General features: G+C 40.6%; 1 protein-coding gene across 1 annotated transcript in view; it reads left to right on the top strand.

Moving 5' to 3' along the window:
* Nucleotides 1-22,258, top strand: part of tll1 (tolloid-like 1) — a 48,185-nt gene extending 25,927 nt beyond the window's left edge. The window contains exons 13-21 of the mRNA XM_069689210.1: nucleotides 1,544-1,739; nucleotides 1,968-2,093; nucleotides 3,213-3,373; nucleotides 3,487-3,667; nucleotides 8,306-8,431; nucleotides 13,387-13,514; nucleotides 17,632-17,845; nucleotides 18,152-18,402; nucleotides 19,425-22,258. Coding sequence (XP_069545311.1) covers nucleotides 1,544-1,739; nucleotides 1,968-2,093; nucleotides 3,213-3,373; nucleotides 3,487-3,667; nucleotides 8,306-8,431; nucleotides 13,387-13,514; nucleotides 17,632-17,845; nucleotides 18,152-18,402; nucleotides 19,425-19,559 — 1,518 coding nt within the window. The 3' untranslated portion in view covers nucleotides 19,560-22,258. The remainder of the gene's footprint in view (nucleotides 1-1,543; nucleotides 1,740-1,967; nucleotides 2,094-3,212; nucleotides 3,374-3,486; nucleotides 3,668-8,305; nucleotides 8,432-13,386; nucleotides 13,515-17,631; nucleotides 17,846-18,151; nucleotides 18,403-19,424) is intronic.
* The last annotated feature ends 1,468 nt before the right edge of the window (nucleotides 22,259-23,726 follow it).

Below are 23,726 nucleotides of genomic sequence, written 5' to 3'. Positions count from 1 at the left end.
TGACTCACCCCTCTGTGTGTGTGTGTGTGTGTGTGTGTGTGTGTGTGTGTGTGTGTGTGTGTGTGTGTGTGTGTGTGTGTGTGTGTGTGTGTGTGTGTGTGTGTGTGTGTGTGTGTGTGTGTGTGTGTGTGTGTGTGTGTGTGTGTGTGTGTGTGTGTCCTCCGCCCCCCTGTGCGCGTGCTTAGGAATGTCTGGGTCAAATTTCACGCTCGTATAGCTGCTGTGAAGTTAATGAAGGTGGTGGTGGTGGTGGTGCGTGTGTGTTTGTGAGCGTACAGAGAGACACTGCAGGCAATTGAGGGTTAGTTTCGTAGTTTGAGCGCCATAAAAACTTCATGGGGGAGGGAAATTCAAATGTTCATGGTGTCTGATTCTGCTTTAATTATACACAGAACTTAATATTCACAGGTTGTGTCACTACTCTACTCTTGAAGCTGAAATGGTGTCACTTCAGACAGAGTTTAAGGCTTGATTAAGGTTTACTGATGAGCACACATCAGGTGAACTTGAAGCTTTGACGTAAACAAACTAATGTGAAATACCGACAGAATGTCTCAAACTGTAGCGGCTCTGTCAGCTCTGTTTGTGTTTGCAGCTGCAGGTCTACTGATGATCATAACATTTTACACATCTGATTCATTGCTGAAATGTGGGAACCTGGTAACTCTGGTGTAATACAGTCTGTCAGGGAAAGCAAAATGAGCAGTTAAGCTTTCAGACAACGAATCCAGTTTTATGTAACTTAGTGAAAGTCAAATTATTGCCTAATTGCTCCCTGCTAAATGTATTCTTAGTTCAACTATGACCTTACAGTACGTCTACTATAACGCATGTTTTTTGTACATAATGGAATAATAGTAATAAGGGATTATGCTATTGTTAATATTAATAAATTCTTCTGCTATTTACATAATGTGCAATCAGTTTATTTATGTCTTTTGCTTTCTTTTTGTAGCAGCACCACCACTGCATCCCACATCTCAGCCAAAAGTTTAAAGACCCCCCCAGGCGTTGTCCATTGGAAATTTTTGACATATTTCACGTTTGTAAATCTCTGAACACTTTAATTCCCAACCTCAATCGTCAGGTGTGACCTGATTATGTCGAATCAGGCTCAGATTATTTGATTAAGCCAGTGTGTTTGAGAGGGTCAGGGTCATAATTCAATTCGGATTTAATTCTATTTTATTTATATAGTAGAAAATCATTGAGTGCATTTTACAGTTAGGTCAAAACCTGACAGTATTGTAGAGAGAAACCCAACAATTATGTCAACATAACAATAAATGTCAACAGCGAGGAAAAACTCCCTTTTAACAGGAAAAACCAGGCTTAGAAGTGGGCGGCCATCTGCCTCGACTGGTTGGGGTGAGAGTGGATCGGAGAGAGAAATGAGTACCAGTTATTGTCTTTAAATGCCTGGTGAAGGAAGACAAATACTGCTTTTAACAACAGCAATCATTCTGAGACATTTGATGGTCACACTACATATATTCACAGCAGTTTTCTGTATCTGTGTGTTTATGTGTTATTGTTGGTAAAGATTGAAAGGCACGACAGCTGCGCTTACGACTACCTAGAGGTTCGGGATGGCCCACTCGAAACAAGCCCTCTGATTGGTCGATTCTGTGGCTACGACAAGCCTGAGGACGTGCGCTCTACCTCACACACACTGTGGATGAAGTTCGTCTCGGACGGGACGGTGAACAAGGCCGGCTTTGCTGCTAACTTTTTCAAAGGTATGTAAGAAGGACAGAGAGTAGCTCTGTGTGTGTGTGTGTGTGTGTGTGTGTGTGTGTGTGTGTGTGTGTGTGTGTGTGTGTGTGTGTGTGTGTGTGTGTGTGTGTGTGTGTGTGTGTGTGTGTGTGTGTGTGTGTGTGTGTGTGTGTGTGTGTTTGCGTGCATTGTTTTTTTCTCACATGGCTTTTTCACATTTGTTATGTGCTCTCACGTGTGTGTTTTTTCAGAGGAAGATGAGTGTGCCAAGCCAGACAATGGTGGATGTGAACAGAGGTGTGTAAACACTCTCGGCAGCTTCAAGTGTGCCTGTGACCCAGGTTACGAACTAGCCCCTGACAAGAAGAGCTGCGAAGGTAACAGTTAGTGTATGTGTGTTTCTGTGTGCGAGCGTGTGTCTGGTATGCTGTTTTCATGTTTGTGTTTGCATTCCTGTGTATGCCGCTTTGTGTTTCAATAGGATGTGTGTCTAACTCATCAGAAACATAAATCAACAACATCCAAACAGCCTCCATCAACAGGAAAAAACATCTTTCTGAAACAAAGCCACATGACTCACTGTTCCAATGCCACACAAGCTGTAAAGGTCCTTTAATCTCACGAAATAGATTAACAACTCGTAATTCCCACATAGTGAAACAAATTAACAAACCACTTCTGAGGCAGGCAGAGAGAAAAAGCTATGCTCGTGAAATATCCAAATTGTGGGTTTGCAGTGTTTTTCCGAAGAGCAGATATTATTGTGAAATCCTCACTGATTTAATGTGTGGGTACATCAAGTAGTGAGATAATTTAAAACAAAAATAAAAACAAAACATAAAACTTTAGTTTGCTCAGCTACTCTGAAGGGTAGACTAATCAGTGAGCGGTTGGGTGGTTAAGTGCAATGATGTTGAAGTCAAGCATTTGTTTCTAAATGCAGTTTCAACAATGGCGGCAGTGGTAGAAGTAGATGTAGAATTACGAAAAGTTGGAACAAGACTAGCAAATATCTAAAAATTGAAGTCAGAGCAAGAACAATGCCTAAAATTATTAGTTGAGGGCAAGGTTGGTCTTCGTTTTTTACAGCTTGATGAACTTCAGTGCACGACAAACATCATATGGTGGTCCATAGCGATTGGATCCAATAATTTTAAATTAACCTGAGGTCTACACCCATTAGGATAAAATGACTGGAAACAATCCCCAATGGAGCATGGCCCAGACCCACATATTCACACAGTGAAGTTGAGTCTTGTAATCCAATGCTGCGGTAGAAGCATGAAGCGCATGTGCCCCATTTACACATACATGCTTTCTTTTTTATAGCTATAATTTCTGTTAAACCAAAAGGAATTTAACCAATAGATCCCAATGACAGCCTGACGGTTAACACTCATACGCCCTCAGTTTGTTTGGACGATCAAATAAAAGCAGAAATGCAAAAACAAGAGCATGTGTTTCTGTGCGTATCTAAATTGTTTGCATCTTTGCAGCGGCTTGTGGCGGTCTCCTGTCCAAGCTGAATGGGACCATTAGCACTCCCGGCTGGCCCAAAGAATATCCACCTAACAAGAACTGCGTGTGGCAGGTGGTCGCTCCCACTCAGTACCGCATCTCCATGCAGTTTGAGGCCTTCGAGCTGGAGGGCAACGAGGTGAGTTTGTCTGCGTGTTTCTGTGTTACATACTAATCAGAGCAAAAGGAAGTTGCTAAATGTAGCAGCCACCTTGTGGATGTGTGTTGCAAGAGCCTTGTTTGTGTGTTAAGGTGTGTAAATACGACTACGTGGAGGTGCGGAGCGGCCTTTCATCCGACTCTAAGCTGCACGGTAAATACTGTGGAACTGAGGTCCCCGAGGTCATCACCTCTCAGTACAACAACATGAGGATTGAGTTCAAGTCGGACAACACCGTCTCCAAGAAAGGCTTCAAGGCTCACTTCTTCTCAGGTAAGACACATGCGTGTGTATTTTTGTCAGGGGTGTGCAGATAATCTACTGTCTTTAACCAAATTGTAAGTGACTAGAACATCCAAAGAGTACAGATGGACATGGGAGAAGTAGATTATGATGAAGGAGTGGTTTGTGGTTTTTGATGCTCTGCACCACTGGAATCCAGTGAAACTGCCAAAAACTCAAACTGAACACAACTTCTGTCTTCCTAAAAACTCAGACTATCATTCTAAATATGAGATGCATAGCAGGAGAAAAAAACCGCTCGTATAGTGTCTGGTAGGCACATTTTATATTATATTTTTAGGAGATTGGTCTACACAATCTGTTTATCGTGCTAGTTTGCAGATCACATTTTTTGTCCACTCACCAAGGAATTTAAATTCCATGAATCATTTGGTTTAGGCAAGTAAAACACTCAAATTTATAAAATGGTCAATACTACTTACTTTTCTTACTTTCTGCATCGGCGCAGGATATAAATCATGGCATGCAGAATTCAACGCATTTCCCGAGAGACAGTTGAATATTTTCACTGTGCACAGCTCAGGTTTTCTCTGTAAAAGCTGCTACAATACAGGTTTGCATGTGGAATTGGCTTTATTGTACATTAATATAAAAAAAAAAACCCAAAAAACAAACCACAACTTGTAAGTGTCTAATTGTGTGTTCCCAGTCCACCTCTACTGTGTGTTCATTTGTGATTGCTTGCATAGTTCAGTATTTGGGGAAATATCCATGTGTGCGTGTGTAGCTATGTGTACATGTGTGCGTCTGTCATGTTGTGTCTCCTGAGCCTCCACCGCACTCCGGCCTCCTGCACCCACCTCTGCCCTCTCTCCCTCAGACAGACTGGCACTGTGCCAGGAGCGTATGTTTGTGTTTGAGTCGTGCCAGGACATAAAGCGCGACCGTCCTCTGACTCGTGGCCGTGTCAACAGCAAGCTGGCAACCTCGTCAAAGGTCGGAGGTAACATGACCTCACAATCGGGATCTCTGATTGGCACTGGTCTACCGTGTGATACGAGGGAATGGATGGATCCTGTTTTAATAGTGTGGATCGGTTTTTAATCCATTCTCCTCCAGAGGGAAACATGCTGTGGCCCAGTTTTTTTTTTTTTTTTTGTACTAAATACTAATCCTACCCAGTACCAACCAAGACCACACTGTTTAGTAAAATTGATGAGCACCAATTTAATGTTTGTCAGTCTGATTGAAAAAAATTAAATTTTCTGAGAATAAGCAGTTTCTTCTATTGTCCAAGCTGTTTTAGTTGGGTCATCTCTATTTGTTTCAATATTTTTAACCATAAAAAAGCTTATTTACTTTATATGTTAAGATTGATTTTTGAGATTGATACACACAAAAATGTCCGGTCCATGGGTTTAAAGACTCTACTATGAGTGGTTCCTCCATTTTTGTTTTGTATTGAAGGACAAGTGTCCATTATCACCACTCTCTAAAATCGAATGAATTTAGCATGCTTATTGACTCATTTTGGTACTCTTAAAGTTGACCAAAAAACAGTTATATTTACATTCAGTATTTTATATCAAAGCAAATTTGAAGCAACACTTGAAAACCTGAATTGTTTACATCCATGTCTACTTGGTAGCGGTCTTCTTCTCTGCTTTCTGTTGCCACACTGCTGTGTATCTTTTAGAGCTGTGGACTAATGTCAAACCATTAACAGGAATGTGTGTTGCTTCTTGGTGTCATCACATTCCTAGATGGCACCTTTAACTTCTCGCCTATTCTGCGTGAATAAATTGCATACTCAAAAACGATCACAGCTAGTATGAAACTGGGACACAGCTATGATTTCCAACTAAAATTACAACAAATATCCCCCACTTGCTGTTGCAGGGATGAATTTGTTGGATGGTAACATCTCAGAATAACAATTTTAGGAAGTTCTCCTGAAAAAAAGAACCAGATTTCTCTCATCTTACTTTAATGTGAATCATAGAGTAACTAAAAGAGAAAATCATGACAGTTAAATCAATCAGGCGACTTCCTCTGAAGGAGGAAGTAAAGCTGTTATCTGGATGAGCTCATCAAAATTCAACTACCTACAGACCACCTGGGACACACAGTTAACTCGCTCAGTGGAGCACAGCTGTACTGAGAAATTACTCACATACAGATAATGTGTGTGTGTGTGTGTGTGTTAAAAATTGCTGTGTGGCTCAGATATTGTCAGAAGCTTCCACAGATAGCTTTTGGTTGGCAAAAAGCCAGCAGCTCTGGGGAGGTCCCTCCAGCCTCCTACATACTACTGATCCGTGTGTGAGTGTGTGTGTGTGTGTGTGTGTGTGTGTGTGTGTGTGTGTGTGTGTGTGTGTGTGTGTGTGTGTGTGTGTGTGTGTGTGTGTGTGTGTGTGTGTGTGTGTGTGTGTGTGTGTGTGTGTGTGTGTGGAAATTTTGTGCTTGACCTGAAGACAGCCACAATGAACACTGTGTAGCATCGACCGCAAAGCTTCTTAGCCCGTGATAGGGCGAGACTGAGCCCACAATAGCACCGTAATACCACATCAGACACAAACACACACACACACACACACACACACACACACACACACACACACACACACACACACACACACACACACACACACACACACACACACACACACACACACACACACACACACAGCGAGAACGAGAGAGAGAGAAGGATTTAGTGGTTTCATTAAAAGCAGATCTATTTTAATTCACAAGCTCTGGAGTTGAGGTGAGACTCAGCGTCTGGGTCTAATCTCACATCTCTTTATAGGAATCTGCTTCTCTACTGCAGTCACAAACACACACTCCCTGTCCGTCCTCTGTCTTCCTGTGCGGTCATCGGTGCATCCCCACCTCCTCTGCCTCTCTCTGCCTCTGACACCATCACTGTTGTCAACGTCGCAGCCCCACACAGAGCGAGCCTTCACTGCTCCTTTTACCTCCACCCTCTGATCTGCTCTGTTGCCCCAGCGTTCAGCCTCGCTAAAAGGCTTTGTCCTCGCCCAGCCGTCCCGAGGTGAAGCCAGGTGGTTAGAAGAAGCCACAAACTAGAGAATGAGGGGGGGGATATTGAGAAGGAGGACAGCACCCTAATTGTGTTGGTTCTTTCAGCTTTTGGTTCAATTCTACAAATATTTCAACATTTTAGCCCGCTGCTATCGTCAATCTTCACAGTCTCTGCTGCCAAACAACATTGAGATCCAGAAAATCTTAGTCAAAATTGTAGTTTGCTTCAAATAGGTTTCCAAGAAAAAGAATATGTCAACCTGAAATCTGAGGAAAGGTGTATCAAATGATGAAAAGGACACAAAGAATATTTACATATTTTATAGAACGGTTATATTTTTCACTCATGTAGCTAAAATGAAGAGATACAATAAGTTAATAGTTTATTAAAGGAATTGCTGGAGGTTTTGGGTAATGCTCTTTCATGCTGGAAGTTAGATAAGAGGATTTTCTTGACTGTCCACTATATATGACACCGCAGCCAGTTAGCTTAGTTTAGCTTAGCGTGACAACTTGAAACAAAGAAAAAACAGAAAGCCTGGCTCTGTCCGCGGTTAACAAAATCCACCTACAAGCACCTTTCAAACTCACTGTTGTTGAATTGGCACACAAACCAAAGTGTAAAAATGTCATGTATGTTTAAGAGGAATTAAAGACTGGACATCGTGGTGTTTTGTTATCATGAATTTAGAGATTCTGGTAAAGGGGTTTTCTTATTCTGTAAAATCCTACATTCATTTATTTAGTATTGTGTTTAACCATTACTGAAATGCAATGATATAAATACAACCAGTTAATGTAAGGCAATAGTTATTTGATATTATCCCACATAGTGTAACCTACCATGTAGTGTAGTGGGACATTAACATAAATAGGTTTAAGACAGCAGCCTCACAGGACCCTAACGTGAAGACAGACTGCAGCTGTGGTCAGATTTTACATTTTCTCTTCAGTTGGCTGGGTGAACACGTCAGACTGACACAGCACCGGAGGTCTGACCAGAGAAGAGCACAGCTGATCTGAGAACAGCTGTTACGGTCAAGAGGTTTCAGAGTCAGGGTGGAGAGTGATCACACAGCAGCCACGACCTTGACCTCGAGGCGCTGCACACAGACAGTTTTACAGGCCAGCAGCACCATTACACAGACCAACAATATATATAGTTTACCTTTGTCGCAAACCTTTGACTATGTTTTCATATATTATACTCTCTTTTCCCATAACCTTTCCTTAAGAAATATTTAGCTGTTACTGTGGTAACAATTTGGACTGCAAGCAGTGTTGAAAGCTGGGATGTCTGTTTTTTTTTACCATCATGCTGGACTTTAACTGTCATCCTAATGAGAAGAAGTTTAACCTGACAGATGAATAATGTTCTAGTTGAGCATGTTAGTCTTGTACAGACTAGCACTGCTGGATGTTTTTTCTTCCCCCACTTTTGTCACATTCCCGTACTTCACTGACCTTCCTAGTTTGATTTGATTATCTTCTTGTAACGCCTCTTCTGCCATTTCCTATTATCTCTCCTTCCCTAATCATCTTCTCTTCCTTCACTCCCTGCCCTCCACCTCATCTCTCTGATGTTTCCACATGAGTGATGTGTTGCATGTGTATCTCTCACAGACAAAGATGAGTGCAGCAAGGACAACGGCGGCTGCCAGCACGAGTGCATCAACACAGTGGGCTCGTACGTTTGTCAGTGTCGCCATGGCTTTGTACTGCATGAGAACAAACATGACTGTAAGGAAGGTGGGTTTCACGTACATTCACATCTGCACACACACTGGCATAAAAATATGGGCGCGCACATGCATGTCGTTACGCATCCACACAAGCATGGTCTCATTCATAAAAACAGTCATCGTCCATCATACAGTCCATACTCTGTCCACCAAGATCGACATGACAACAAACTGGAGCTTTACATTTGAAGGGAGTCGTTTTTTCCATGTATTTTTACACCTATAGCCTGCGAGCAGAGCTGTAGACTTGAGTAGAGCTGGGTACCGACCGAGTTGCTTTAAGACCATCTGCTATTGAAAAAGTTTGTGTGTCCAATTTTGATACCTAGACTTCATCCACACAAACATGTTTTCATTTTGAAACACATAACTTTTGCTTTGTATATGAAGGAGTAAAGTCAGTGAGTCAATATAACATTAACCCTATATGGTTTAAACTTTTTCACTCTTACATTAAAATGCTTTGTGTCACTCTTCTTAAAGAAAGTTTTGGCCACATACATTGCAGTGTAAGTGCCTAGCTAGTGTCTACATTTAGCCTGCATGTGGTGTTTAAGTAATATCTGTAAATTGTAGCTACAGAAAACAACTTGGGTTATTCTCTCCCCCTCTGAAGTGCATGAAAACTAAAGATTTGTAACCTAATGTGTAATGAAATGTTTTATTTTTCTTAAGGATTTTATAAAAAATTTTGCAAAAGAAAAGCATTGTTTCGGACTTGGTATTGAAGTAAAGGTATCAGTAACAGTTTTGAACATTTCTGAACGACGCCCAGCCCTAAACTTGAAGCTTAAGAAACGGACTGACTAAGCTATAAAAGGGGAAGACTAGAGACCTGTTGACTTGAAGTCTGAAGCTTTGACCTGGTAAAACCCTTAAACTATTGAAAAAAAAAAAAGGATCAGGCAGGCTTCGCTACATGCCTTAAACAATTAATTATTCCAAATCTATTTCTCAGCCTGTACATTAAAATGACTTGCATTGTGTGATTTTAATGCCCATTACTCCAATATTGTGACTTCCGATTTGCTTAAAACTTATTCAAAAAGACAAAAAGTCTCAACTGTTTTGTACCTATTTTTTAACTGTTTGTTTTATTGTTAACACTAACCCACAAAGAATCACAGTTTTGCTACCCCCATAAACGAACAAACTAATTTCAGGTATGTTAGGTTAGGTAGGTTTAGGTAGTTACTTTATTAATCCCCAAGGGGAATTTTTTTTCGCTACAGCAGCATACAGGAAGCAATAAGATAATAATAGAATAATAGAAAGCAATAAAATAGCAGTAAAAAATATTAAATACAAAATATAAAATGCACAGTATATACAGTACAGTATATATCTATATATATTATATACAACAGTATATATCTATATATATTATATACAATATATATTATATACAATATACTGCAGAAATATCCTATAAAATTATTATATTATTTATTATACATAGGATCTAAAATCCAGGTGTTTGGGCTCTGTTAAGGCTTCCTCTGAAAGACTTAATACTAAACAAACTTGACCCAAAAGAGTTCAAACCAGCCAGGAAGTCACTGAAACTGTGGTCACTGTGATGTGCTTGTGTGAGAAACAGGCTCACAGAGAGCGGAAAAGGTTTCAGTTTGACAGAAAACATTATTTATCAAAAGTTATTTGCACATTCCCATCTGCGTGCGCGCGCACACACACACACACACACACACACACACACACACACACACACACACACACACACACACACACACACACACACGTGATGAATTGACATATTATACTCAGCTTTTTGAAGTTAAACTCTTGAACATGGACATGCACACATACTCACGCAACACATTAATACTCACATACACACCGCACCAAAGGCTCCCTGTGCTGCTCATAAAAAGACTCATGTTTCAAACATCTGGGAGCTTGAAAGCTTCGCATGTAGCGCGGTCTTCCTGTGTGTATGTGTGTGTGTGTTTATATGTGCATTAAACCAGCTTGACACAGTAACCTTGCAGAGTCATGCAAGTCCATATTCCCATCACACAGCTTGTGTCCGTGCGTGGATATGTACACACATACAGTATGTGTGTGAAAGTTTAGGCATATGGAGATGGACATTTGGATAGAGTGATTTTCTGTTTCATGTTGGATTCATCATTAAACATGAAATGTTATTGACAGAAGTTTCCTCCCAGAGTAGAGTAACACTTTGGGCTCTATTTTAACTAAGCCCACGTGTGAGGTGAATGGCGCAAGAGCATTTAGAGCATGGCTAAATGCACTTTTACAAATTTATTGGCAGATAATCTAAGGGCAAAGTAAGTTTCACGCTTAAAAGGGGTGATACTTAGTCTTATTACTTACTTATTGTTAAGTGTGTTTTGGGTGTAACATGAAAGAAATGGGAGTGTCCCATTCCTTTTTTAAAAGCAAATCGTAGGAAATAACGCTTCCCTGCAGGGGAAACACCTCTGATCGTGTGCAGATTGAGCAGACTGATGTACACATTAATAATCTTTTACATTGTAATCTCTTTATTTGTAATCTTTTGCATGTTTGTATGCTGCTTCACATCCCTGTGTGTGTCACAAGCATAGTGTAGGCACGCTGTGCACCTGCCAGTGTAAGTTGATATTACTCTACTATTAGAGTAATTGGCCCTTAAAATAACAGTGAAATAGTGAGCCAAATGATTTAAGACCAGGTTTTTGTTGGTGAATTGTGCAATTGCTTTCTGCTGCCTCAAGATAGAAATACACAATGCACCTGACCAAAGCTCAGTTTATTACCAACAAGACAATGGGCAATCAGATGGGTGCAATCGCATTGGCTTATTAATCAACGTCAGTGCTGAATGGGAAAATAATAACTGCTTCTGTCTGAAACTAGCAAAGACACTTGCATTGCGCTTAACACCACTTTGTGCTGCGTGTAATATAGAGCCCTATCAGACACATGTAGTGAAAAAGAAAGAAAAAGAAGAAAGACAATGAAACTTAAAAGCTGCAGTGTGAAGGATTTAGTGGCATCTAATGGTGAGGTAGCAGTTTGTGACAAATTAAACACCCTTCGCCTCACGCACCAAGGCCATCTCTAGAGCCAGCGTTTGTTTGTCACTTCTGGGCTACTGTATAAATACTGCAGTGGAACTGCTCCATATGTAAACACAATGCTTCTTAAACAAATTATGATGCCATTTAAATGCCATTTCTGCCAATAGATGCCCCTAAATTCTACACACTAGCCCTTTAAAATCAGTATCCTACATATGCTCTAAAAGGCTCATAAAAGGAAGACTTGAAACTTTTGGGTTGTTTATCTAATTACTGGCAACATTATGATGTTATGGCATTGTAAATTATTACATTTAATGTGTCCCACAATAACTTGATAATGGACAATAGTTTTATTTTTCTGCCATATCAGACAACTTGATTATGTGATAAATTATCCTCAGAGTTTAAACCTGTATCCTGTAAATAGCTTGTCTTTTTTATACTAGGCGTGAAGATTTTCTGTGACAATTGTGTACAAAGAATATGTATTTAATACTTTGCATGTTAGACAACTAAATTTTACATTTATAAAAGTTCTTGTAAACTCATTCATTTATTCTGTATATGGGTTTGGTTTGTCTGAGAAATAAAATCTGTCACTTTCGAATACATCCTTTCTGTCTTGTGCATGCCTCCTACATGTACCTCCAAGCACCTTCATAAAGCCATGGAATTCATCTAAGTCGGATTATGCGCACCCGAATGCAGTGTTTGACTGTGAGCTGTTGTGAAAAGCTTTTGGTGGGGTTTAAAAAAAAATGAGGTGAATACTCCAGGAAGAAAGGAATTGTTGAGACTCCAACTTCAAACCAGAAAGAGATGTTAGACAGTTTCAACAGTTGCCAATTGCTACCACAGCTTATTAGGGCCAATTTCTGGAGCCGGTTGGTTGGGGTAATATTTTCTGGGAAAAAATAAATGGAATTATTGAGTATTAAGTAGTAAATTTACTTGAAAAAAACCTGAAACCTCTGAGATAAAAGGACACAGATTTTTTTTTTTGTCAGTGAACGACAACTCCTCACTTTGCAAGATTGTATCAACGCTATCACACAGAAAGTGATGCTGGAATCAGATATAACAATAAGGAAAAACTTGTGCTTTTAGCCCAGAATCACCACAACATCATAAGCAGCCAGACTTGAGACATTGCCACAATTTTTTATAGTGAGATTTTTATCTGATTAATGTTTTTTTCTTTTTAATTTGCCACTTTAATTTGAAAGAACATTCACGTTTTTTTACGACTTTAATCTCGGAAATGTTGAGGTTTTTTTCTCTCAGTTGTAGCTTGTATTAAATGATAGCTAAAACGTAGCTGGTATGTTGCAGTGCATTTCAAGGTGCTTAATGTGAGCAGATTCTTGAGATTTCTTTGCTGTCAATCAGTGCTGCAGATGCAGAGAATCAATAATCATGATTACATATTATGTATGTAGGAATGGTTAAAAGCTAATTTTTTTACTGACTGAATGTAAATAACTACAGGTAGCATTCAGGGTTCACATAGAATATCAAATAATAAATTTAAATACTCTATGGAGGAAAGTGATGTACATATATATTGAGTTATTCTACTATATAATTATATATGTAACATTATAGTATTGTATATGTGTTGAGATGTTCAAATCTTGATGTGTACATTATGTTGTCACAGCAATACAACTACAGTCTGTAGAGTACAGTCCTGCTGCTGAGTGTTTTTGCAAAGCATGCGTGCCTGCCTCCATGTGAAATTCACACTGAACTTGTCACCAGGATGTGTTTCTTTGAAATCTTTTCTCTCTCGGCTGGGTCTCTTGTTTCTCTCCTTCCTGTTCCCTTTCCATTTCCTCTGACCTTTTCCTGTGCAGTCATGATTTTAACTTCCTCCCTATGTGTGTGCTTGCGTGTTTCTGTGTGTGTCCAGCTGAGTGTGAGCATAAGATCCACAGCCCGAGTGGGACCCTGAGCAGCCCGAACTGGCCAGACAAGTATCCCAGCCGCAAGGAGTGCACCTGGGACATCACAGCCACGCCGGGACACAGAGTCAAGATTGTAAGTGTGCATCCAATGAAGCAGGTTACACGTGATTTTGGATCCCTCTCTTTCTTTTTAGACCATTTTCTTGATGATAACTCCCTCCAGCATAACGATGCCTTGTTCTGTCTGTGCCATCATATTGTCTGTAGGAGCCTCAGGCTGTTCTTCCCCCTTCTTACATGATTGTCTCTCTTTTCATGTTCCACTTATGAAGCCCAAATGTGAATGGGGGAGAAAGTGCACGTTTGTATATTTGGGCTAACTGCAAGTGTGTCCTCATGCGTTAGTAAGAGGCCTTGGGCAGTGGCCATCTGTGTCCTTGTGTCTTTCTGCGTGTATGTATGTGTGCGTTCAGCCTGTGCACGCACACACACACGCACACACACACACACACACACACACACACACACACACACACACACACACACACACACACACACACACACACACGCACGCACGCGGAAATTCCACTCCACATTTTCCAAGTCTCTGAACATATATGTACTGTATTTATGAATAAACTTACATATTGTATTATCAGTCACAGTTAGAATTGAGGTTATTAACATTTCGCTTTTGAGTTTTGTTACTGCCGGGGAAACTCAAATGACCTCAAATTTCCCTTTTCTCTGTGTAGGGAAGATGAGGTGTTTTTTGCATTGTGGGTTAAAGATAGTCATGGTTGAAAGCTGCGGCAGTGCTACTGCCAGCCCTGCCTTTCTAAACTGAACATCCCTTTGATAATGGCCCTCAGTGATCGAAGGTTTAAGGTCCAAAAAGTGACAAGTTGTAACCAAAATAGCAGTCACATGATTTTTGTTTACCCTCGTCCAAAGAACGACACACAGGCGCAAAGATGGAGCGAACCCTTCACAGAGCAAATTATTGGCTTAATAATTCAAGCCTACACTGGGTTGCTATGATTATATAGTGCATGTGTGATCAGAGATCTTTTGCCTGTATTTTTTTTTTGGAGAACCGTGCCCATCATGAATACAAAATTGTTGTCTCGCCTATTCTAGCATAATTGAGACAGCATTTCACCAGGGAAAACATTGATTAATGGTTAACTGCTATTAATTGATTGGCTGTTGAAAGACGTGACATGATTTATGTTCTAAAACTGACCATTAACGACTTGACTAACAGAGTCACAGGCAACACCATCAGCTAGCTTTAGTTGCGCTGAAATGGACCGGTTCACACGGCGGCCACTTTTCCTTGCAATGTTCTAAAACAGATTTCTCAGAGCAAATCTTTGAGCCCAAACATCGTCCTTCAGACATTATGATTTTGCATAACATAAACAAAAGTTGAAATGGTGACGCTCAAAAAGGTTACAATCTTCATTGACATCACGGCAGAATTAGCAACCGTGGAAGACTCTTCAAATCTTTACGTCATTTAATGTGTTTTATTCAGTGAGCCACTGATTGCATGTGTGCAACCAATGCACTGTATAGAATATATGTAAAAATCACGGCCCCCCCCAAAGATATTCCCTTACTGTCATTAATGACATAAAAAGCAGCAGATCTTCTCAATTATGAGGCCAGAACTGGGTAAAGTTTGGCATTCAAACTTGAAAAATGGCCGTACGTGACAATTTATTGGGAGTCAAAGCTCTTTAGTTCAGAATTTTTTTCTGTCAGTTGACTAATAGATTCATCACCTCCTCATATCCGCTAATATTAAGCATCATGGGCATACAGTTCAAATTGGTACACAGAAAGAGTCGAGTCCAGCAGCAGACAGTCACACACACACATTCATTCATTCACACAGCGTGCCTCAGATAATCCTCCTAAAGTCCACTCATGTCCTCATGCAAATAGTGTCACACACACACACACACACACACACACACACACACACACACACACACACACACACACACACACACACACACACACACACACACACACGTAGCCAAAAAGCACAAAATCTTAGGATTTGGCTCCTCCTCTCTTCCACTCTGCAGCTACATGCTGGGCCTACTGCATGTTATCAAAATTGTCATCAACTGTCATTTAGTTTTGATAATCTGCTATCACCCCTTATGTAACCATAAACACATTGCATCATCAGTTATGATCACATACTTAGGTTTTTGCTGCTGTTTCAAATGTGTGACTACATGTGATTTGTATGCAAATTTGGAAAAGTTGGCACTCAATGTGTTTGTGTATATGCGTATCTCTGTGAGGACCAGTTTCTGACATTTTTGGAAAGTGAGGGTAAGGAGCTAGGGAATACATTACATCAATGACAGTCCTCTAAAGATATCAGTACAAATGTGTTTGTGAGATAAGTAGAGTCGGTCTCCATGTCCACAGTAATGACATCACAGCGGGATAAATTTAATATCAGAAATCTGAACACACACATGAAGTGTCGTTCTGTTATTCCTTCTTCACTCGCTGCCTCACATACACACTGTTCCTGTAGTAGTAAATAGATCCGCCAACAAACCAGTGTCTCAGCTGAGCTATAGTTAGAAACATCTGGAAGCCATCACGACCCCAGAATCAAACATTTCCCCTCTCTGTAATGACATCCTTACATCAGACCACCTTCACTCATCTTTGTCCTTCTGCCTGGTTCTTAAAAAGAGGTCTGTGGTGTGTGGTGGTTGTGGTGACGTGATGGAGATGATCAGAGAGTTGTGTGGGAGACAGAGGCCTGCAAGGTGCTATGACTCAGCTCACGGTGACTTGATGAGGTTATGAATCGTGACAGCCTCTACATGCATGTCAGCGTAGCAGCAGTGTGTTGGCACGGGGGTTTGGAGTTGGAGTTGGAAAAAATATGAAATGTAGATATATTTATTTTTTAAAACAACTGTCTACTATGTCAGTGTCAATTAAAGACTTTATCGATGTCTGATAGCCCGGCTCTGCCTATCTATTGCTCAAAACCTCAGTCTTCTTTGCTGTTATCATAAGTGCAATGACATTTAAGTCAAGCACTTGTTTTGAAATGTAGATCCAACAATGGCCGCAGTGGTAGAACTAGATAAAGTAATACGAACAGGTGTAGCAACATTAGCAAATATCAAGGAATTTTTCTCTGCTTGCATTGGGTGAGGGTCTCTGTTGTTTACAGCTTGGTGAGTTTCCGCGCACAATAAGGTGGTCAATGCTGATTGGTTAAAATCTGTTTCAATAATTTCAAAATGAACCCGAGGTCTGCTCCCAGTATAATGCAACAACTGGAAACAATCCCCAACGGACCGTGGCCAGACATATATTCACACAGTGAATTTGGTTCTGGTAACATTAGGCTACATGTAGTTTGTGCATTCCTGACTTTGGTTATAAGCCTGAAAACAAGAGGGCAAGGGACGAAGGGCCTTAATGTCTGTTTGGTATGTCTATAAAGCTGAACCCCTCAGCCATCAGGTTGTCCCCACTGTCCGAGAGTCAAACATCTTTGTAAATACTTTTTTACCAAAGTACTGTGGTCGTATTTGCAGAAAATCTAAAGGCTAAAAGTAGCTCCTGAACAGTTGAGTTAGAAAAAGCTTTTCTTAAAAATCTGTTAAAGAGCGAATCACAAGTATTTCAGAACTAAACGTATCTCCTAAGCGTGAGACAAGTTAGAGGGGAGCCCTGAGGACCAGTAAGCCTCAAAAACCTGCTCACAATCAGCTACGACTGCTAGCAATAATGGACGTTGTTTCATTCATATTTTAGACAAGTGCAATAATAACAAACTGCTGCAAAAATATATTGCCTTAATCTCAAGACTATTTTAATGGGGGTGGTATGTTTGTTAATTTGAAGTTTTGTGTACTAATAAAAATTAATTCACTGACACAAAGATTCAACCAGCTATGGATGAATGAAGACATTATTCATCTATAGCAGCTGGGTCGACCCCGCCCCTTTTCGTAGCTTAGGAGTTGTGTCAGTTCTGCTAGAAGTTGCTCACAGCAGCTTTGTTAATAGAGTCTCAAGAGGAAAATCTTGGTTGGGAACTTTTACTTCCATTTAGGAGAACTGCAAGTGGTAAAAGCCTTGTGAAAACAGACAATGGTTTCTATAACTGTTAAAAAGGATTTATTAGAGTTTCACATCATATCTCTCTCATCAATCTCTTTCTGTCAATCTCTCTGCCTCCACTTCTGCAGACCTTCAATGAGTTTGAGATCGAGCAGCATCAGGAATGTGCTTATGACCATCTAGAGGCCTTCGACGGGGACAGTGACACTGCAGCCATCTTGGGCCGCCTGTGTGGCAGCAAGATCCCAGAGCCCCTGGTCTCCACTGCCAACAAGATGTACCTCCGCTTCATTTCAGACGCCTCAGTGCAAAGGAAGGGTTTCCAAGCTACACACTCCACAGGTGTGTGTCTGTGTGGGAGAATATTTCAGTATTTATATTAGTATGTTAAGTCAGTATGTGCAGGACTGTGATTTTTCTTTTTGTCTGCAAAGCGCATCACTTAGTCACCAGTTTCGAGTTTCCAAGTCTGAGGAGTTTTTAGGAGTAATATCGCCCTCTAGTGATTCACAACACAACATACATGATGAAAAGCACTTCTGAAGCCTGCCTTTAGTTTAATGAGTCTCTGAGACGACAAGAGAGGCCCAAAATATCTCGATTTTTAGTTCAAACTTTGAAGTTTCTCCTCCGTCTGTGCCTCTTTAGAGTGTGGAGGTCGTCTGAAAGCAGAAGCTCGTCAGAAGAACCTCTACTCCCACTCTCAGTTTGGAGACAACAATTATCCGGGTCACACTGACTGCGAGTGGCTGCTGACAGCAGAGCCGGGCTATGGCATCGAGCTCACCTTCATAACGTTTGAGGTGGAGGAGGAGGCCGACTGTGGCTATGACTACATCGAGTTGTACAACGGATATGATGCCAACTCCCACCGATTGGGTCGCTTCTGTGGTTCAGGGGTAAGTTTCCACGTTTTTATGTTGTCGTCGTGTTGTGTAAACTTTTGGGACTCTTCAAGGACAGTGCACGTGTGTTTTGCAGGTTATGATTCTTAAATAGAAGTCATATTGCATCACATCTTTGCTGGTAGTTGTTTAGTTTACCATTTTTAAACGTATTTTAAAGTTTTAGTTTGTGATATTTATACTGCTACCGGCAGCCATTAGTTTCTATTATTTTCTCCTTTTTTGCATTTTTTTTTTCTTTTCGATTGGACACTACAAAGACACTCACAGTAAACTATCCAAAATGAATGGAGACTTGATGTCAACTGTAATTAGCCACACAGCACAGTATTCAAGAATTTACACACAGAAATCAAAGGAAAACTTGTATGTCTAACACTTAAAAAACTTCAGAGCTGGTCGGTAGAGTGTAGGCACAGAGCCCACGATGCTCGGACCCATATCTGTGGAAACAGGCAATGGACTGACCTAAAACTATTTGAAAACTAGCATTTCACACCAACGCAGTCGGGAGATTGGTTGGTTTTCCCCCAACAATTTAATGTTATTTGTTAAAAAAAATTATGCGTTACATTTAAAATGACATTAATAAAAAACGGTTCTTGTTTTTTACTCTACACTCTAACATTAGCGAGGAGAAAATGTATACAAATGTGAAGTAATCCTGATACACAAAAGGATTACAAATTATATTATTGTCAATAGAGGTACATCTTTTTTTTTCTGGAGCAACAACACCCCAATGGTGGTGCTGAAGGAAAGTTAGGAATTTTACTTGAGTTGTTACAATTCATCTAATGGACAACCATCCAGGACTTATTGAGACACTACACTCAAAACTGAAAATGAACACCTCATGGTAGGAGAAGAAAAGTCAAGGGAACAGACCCAAAAACACGAAACCGATGCTAAGTACAGATGATTTGAAGTAAATGAGCTAAAACGTGCGAAACCACTGATATCATCATTGAAACTGAAATACTGCTTCACGTGTCTCTCTATCTTACCTTCCTCAGCCAAGGGAGGGGATTTACTCACCCGGAGATGCGATGCTGATCCGTTTCCATAGCGACGACACAATCAGCAAGAAGGGCTTCCACATCCGCTACACGAGCACCAAGTTCCAGGAGAGCCTTCACACCAGGAAATGACTCGAGTCGCAGCCCGTGACCTCTGAGCCTGCCGCTGTTACCCCCGACCTTCACCATGGCATTGAGAAACAGTACAGCATGTCCCCTCTTCTCGGACCCCACGGATAGATGTGGACGCTCGCCAGCCACCACGGGAAGAGGATTCTTATGTGAATATTTGTCTCCCTCTGTGTCTCCGCACAGGTTATCGCACTCTGAGATGAGACAGGAAAAACAAGGACACATCAACAAACGTGGGGAATTGTGCTGAAGATTGTAGAGAAGGAGATACTTTTATGGCGGCACATCAAGCTACCCCTCGTTCAGTGCAGAAAGAGGGTTGCGGGAGATCCGAATCAGTTTACTTACGGAGATACTCATGGGTGCATAAACAAAAGACTACAAGCACACACACACTAGATTCATACTCAGAATTATAAACTATGGATGCTAAAGAGCTAAAAATGCATCAGAGAAAGGAGTTTGGAGTCTTTTCAGACTCCTTGGTCCTCGAACTGTGCGACTTACTGTGATCAGACGGCTGCTTGGACCCACAGTAACTCAAAAGAAACTGCTGACAGACATTTTTATTGCCTTTGATGCCTGGGAACTGGTCTCGTCAACCCAGCTCAGAACGGCCGCAGATTATTTTATTTCATGTCTTTGTATTGTAAAACCCATTGTGTTTACTGTATGTGTGTGTGTGTGTGTGTGTGTGTGTGTGTGTGTGTGTGTGTGTGTGTGTGTGTGTGTGTGTGTGTGTGTGTGTGTGTGTGTGTGTGTGTGTGTGTGTGTGTGTGTGTATGGGAAAAAAAGAACAAACAAAAGGCTGAAGTTTGACCTTTACCCCTTTTTGCGTAAAGTTTATGCGGACGACTACTGTGGAATGGAAAGAAAAGAACAAAATAAACGCAGATGGAGACTTTCCAGATGATCTGTGATGTTATAATCTGTAATGGTAAGCCTTGCTTTATGTTGTGAGTGTTTTTTTTTAATGAGTTGGCACCATCTTGTAACAAACTGAGCAACTTTCATGGATGTTTCCAGTTTCCTCTCCTCCACAGTAGATGTGATTCTTTTTTTTTCTTCAGTGGATATCAGAAGGGAATATTTTTCGCAGCCGTCTCTTGGAAGTGAGTGATTGAAGAGAGATTCCCACGGTGCTAAAATAAAACTACACTGAATGACTGACTGAAGGTTTTCCAATGGAGACACAGTCAGCGTGCGGACGGCACACTGCATCAACAGCACTAGTCCTGTGGAACTACAATATTGCCTTAGAACCAAATGTATGCTGTCGGGGGCCGCTCCTATGCTCTTGCACAGGTGTCTTGTGTCAGCGGAGTGTTTTTGAGGTTTTTTGGCAGCATGCAAGGTGCGATCTAAACGTTCAGAGACTGCGACGTTAACAACTAAAAACCTGATTTGAATCTGGCCACCATCCCCTTCAAAGTAGTCCCGTTGTGCAGCAACACAACACTCCTTTCACACTTGTAACGCTCCGAAGAAGTCCCGCTCTGTAAGTCGCACTAGATCTCCTCCACAGTGTCAAAACTGCAACCCAACAGCTTGAACTTAATTGGGGTTATTAGGGAGGGGATGGGAGCGACATTTGTGTTGCTTCGGGCGAGAAACTCACCAATTTTCAACGCCCTGTGAGCCGGGCGCATTGTCATGTTGGAGAACCCAAGTGCCATCGGGCGACAGTTCAGGTTGTTTGCGCCACATGTTTTCCCTCAGACGCCCCAGAAAATCACAGTACAACTCTGTGTTGACAGTCTGACCTTGGGGGATTAATCAGCAGTGCACAACCTCATGAATGTGCTCCCGACCCAATGCACCTCCTTCGGTCTTGGACAGCAACGTTTTGCCCATGAATTCCACCTAAAACACTTTGCCTGGCTCGTTGCTTCATTGCAATAGGCCTTCTGAGGCAATTAAAGGGTCTCCATTTATGATGTGATTTGATGTGCGTGCTTTGCTCAAGTTTCAGGTCCATGCTGAAATCGAACTTAAGCACAGACCAGTGGTCCCAAAATTGCGTGGAACACCAGTGCTGCTATTAATCAAGCAACATAACCTGGAATACTTACTCACAAAAGTTATTTCTTCCCACTGCATTCTGTTCATGTGCAACAAGAACAGTCTCTAAACTTTTTAATCACACCTTGTCATTTAATTTGTTTGGAAATATTGAATGGTTTTATTGTTAAAAATAACATTGGAAGTGTAGTCTGTGTGTAAGATAGAGTGTCTACAGTGCATGTGTGTTTGTGTCAATTTTGTAGCTGCTCTCAGAGATACATCCACACATGCTTACACACACACACAAAAACACAAAAATGCAGCTCCTGTTTTTGTGTATTTTCCTGACGACATCTTAACTTTTCTGTTCTGTATATTTGGAGCGTGACGAAAAACAAAGTGAGAAGTTAAAGGAATATCAGCTGCATACAAGCTGCATTGTTTCTGTGTACGTGTGCGTTGTAGGTGATTATAAAGAAATATGTGTGTGTCTGTGAGCTGTATGTGTTTAAGTTGACTCATTCACTGCTGTACGTGCCAAGCTCCAGGTGACCCTGATCCACTGTAGTTTTTGTTTTATCACTCCACCTCTGTGTCTGTAACTCAGAGACACTGACATGACGTCCTCTGCATCAGTCATTAAAATACACACAGGTTAAAACTACAGGTGTGTTTCATAAATTACTGTTGTGTTTGTTTTTACCTTACATGTACAGATGCCAATTTTTTTTCCAACTTGTTTAGAGAAAACTACAACCACTATTAGTGCCCAATATTGATTCATAAATCTAATCCTGGCAGTTTCCTTGTGATAATTATCACATGAAAGGACATTTTATTTGCTGATGATGATATCTGACTATTCATGGCTCACATTAAAGGAGTAGTGTGTAGGATTTAGTGGCATCTAGTGGTGAAGTTTCAGATTGTAAACAGATTGCAAGCTCAATTCTCCCATTTGAAGCATGTAGGGGACTCTACGGTGGATGCAAAGCTCAAAACATAATAAAGGCCCTCTTTAAAGCCAGTGTTTGATTACTGTAGAGAAATGGCGGTTGAGCATGGCGTGCACCGTGTCAGAAGACCCTCTCCCTGTGTAGATATAAAGGGCTCATTCAAAAGTAATAAAAACAAAACAATTCTTAGTTTCAAGGGATTTTACTTTTACGAAAACAAAACTGGGAATATCATATTCTATTTCTGCCTATCAATCACCCATGATCATACACACTGAACCACTAAATAAAATGTCACTTCTAGTCATAATGGCAAAAAAAAAAAAAAGGACATCTGTATGTTTTGTCAAACTATTAGCAGCAGTCTGTCATTTTCATATATCTACAATTGCCACCTGAAAAATGTTTTACTCTTTTCACTGTTAACTTATTATGGTAGAGCTGATGTCTTCTAAAATAGTGACAAATTACACGTTAAAAAAGTAAAAGAAATAATTAACTGTGCCAGCTAATGATTTTTTCCCCCTTATGTTTAAAAGATAAATTAGTTCATTTTTAAAGTAGATCTGAAGAACAGTAATTATGAATGAATGTTCTTAATGAACAAAACAGTCTCACCACAAGTTAGATTTAGCTTTTTACTGAGATTAATTCTCAGCAGACGGAGTTTGTCATGTCATTAAATTGTAGACGCTGTGGTTTTCATTTAAAACTTTTTTTTTTTATTGAATTTTGAGCATGAGACCTCGTTCTTGACCCTTGTGTCTCTTGATCTTCCAAGCCTGAAGGTCTATGTACCATATTTCAGTGCTGTCAAATTATTTTGTGATTTACATTTGTTTGTTTCTTATTTGTTTTCCAATCATATTCTATCTCATCATTCTCTTGTTGACCGTTTAAACATTGAGCTTCTTAATTTAAACACGGCTATTTGTAATTGACATCACAGAGTAGTAGCAGGAACATTGATTGGTCAGCTGATGAACACATGAATCTTGCCACAGGGCTGAGCACCACATAATAACCATCCAATCAGACATCTTGGTGCTCTGACACCATTTGTGATGTAAATGTGAGGAACCAATTTGTGATTTCCTGTTAAAATATATCAGTCTATTATTTCATCAGTTACACACTGGAAAAAAAAGACTACTCCAGTGGCACACACTAGACTCCATATCAAGCAACAGAGACACACTGTTTTCCT

Source organism: Brachyistius frenatus, unplaced genomic scaffold (genome assembly GCF_029030835.1).
Source record: "Brachyistius frenatus isolate BFR_SWC_R1_liver_20210118 unplaced genomic scaffold, ASM2903083v1 Contig_7, whole genome shotgun sequence".
Lineage (NCBI taxonomy): Eukaryota > Metazoa > Chordata > Actinopteri > Embiotocidae > Brachyistius > Brachyistius frenatus.
Note: the sequence above shows the minus strand (reverse complement) of the source record. Positions and strands in the feature narration are given on the sequence as shown.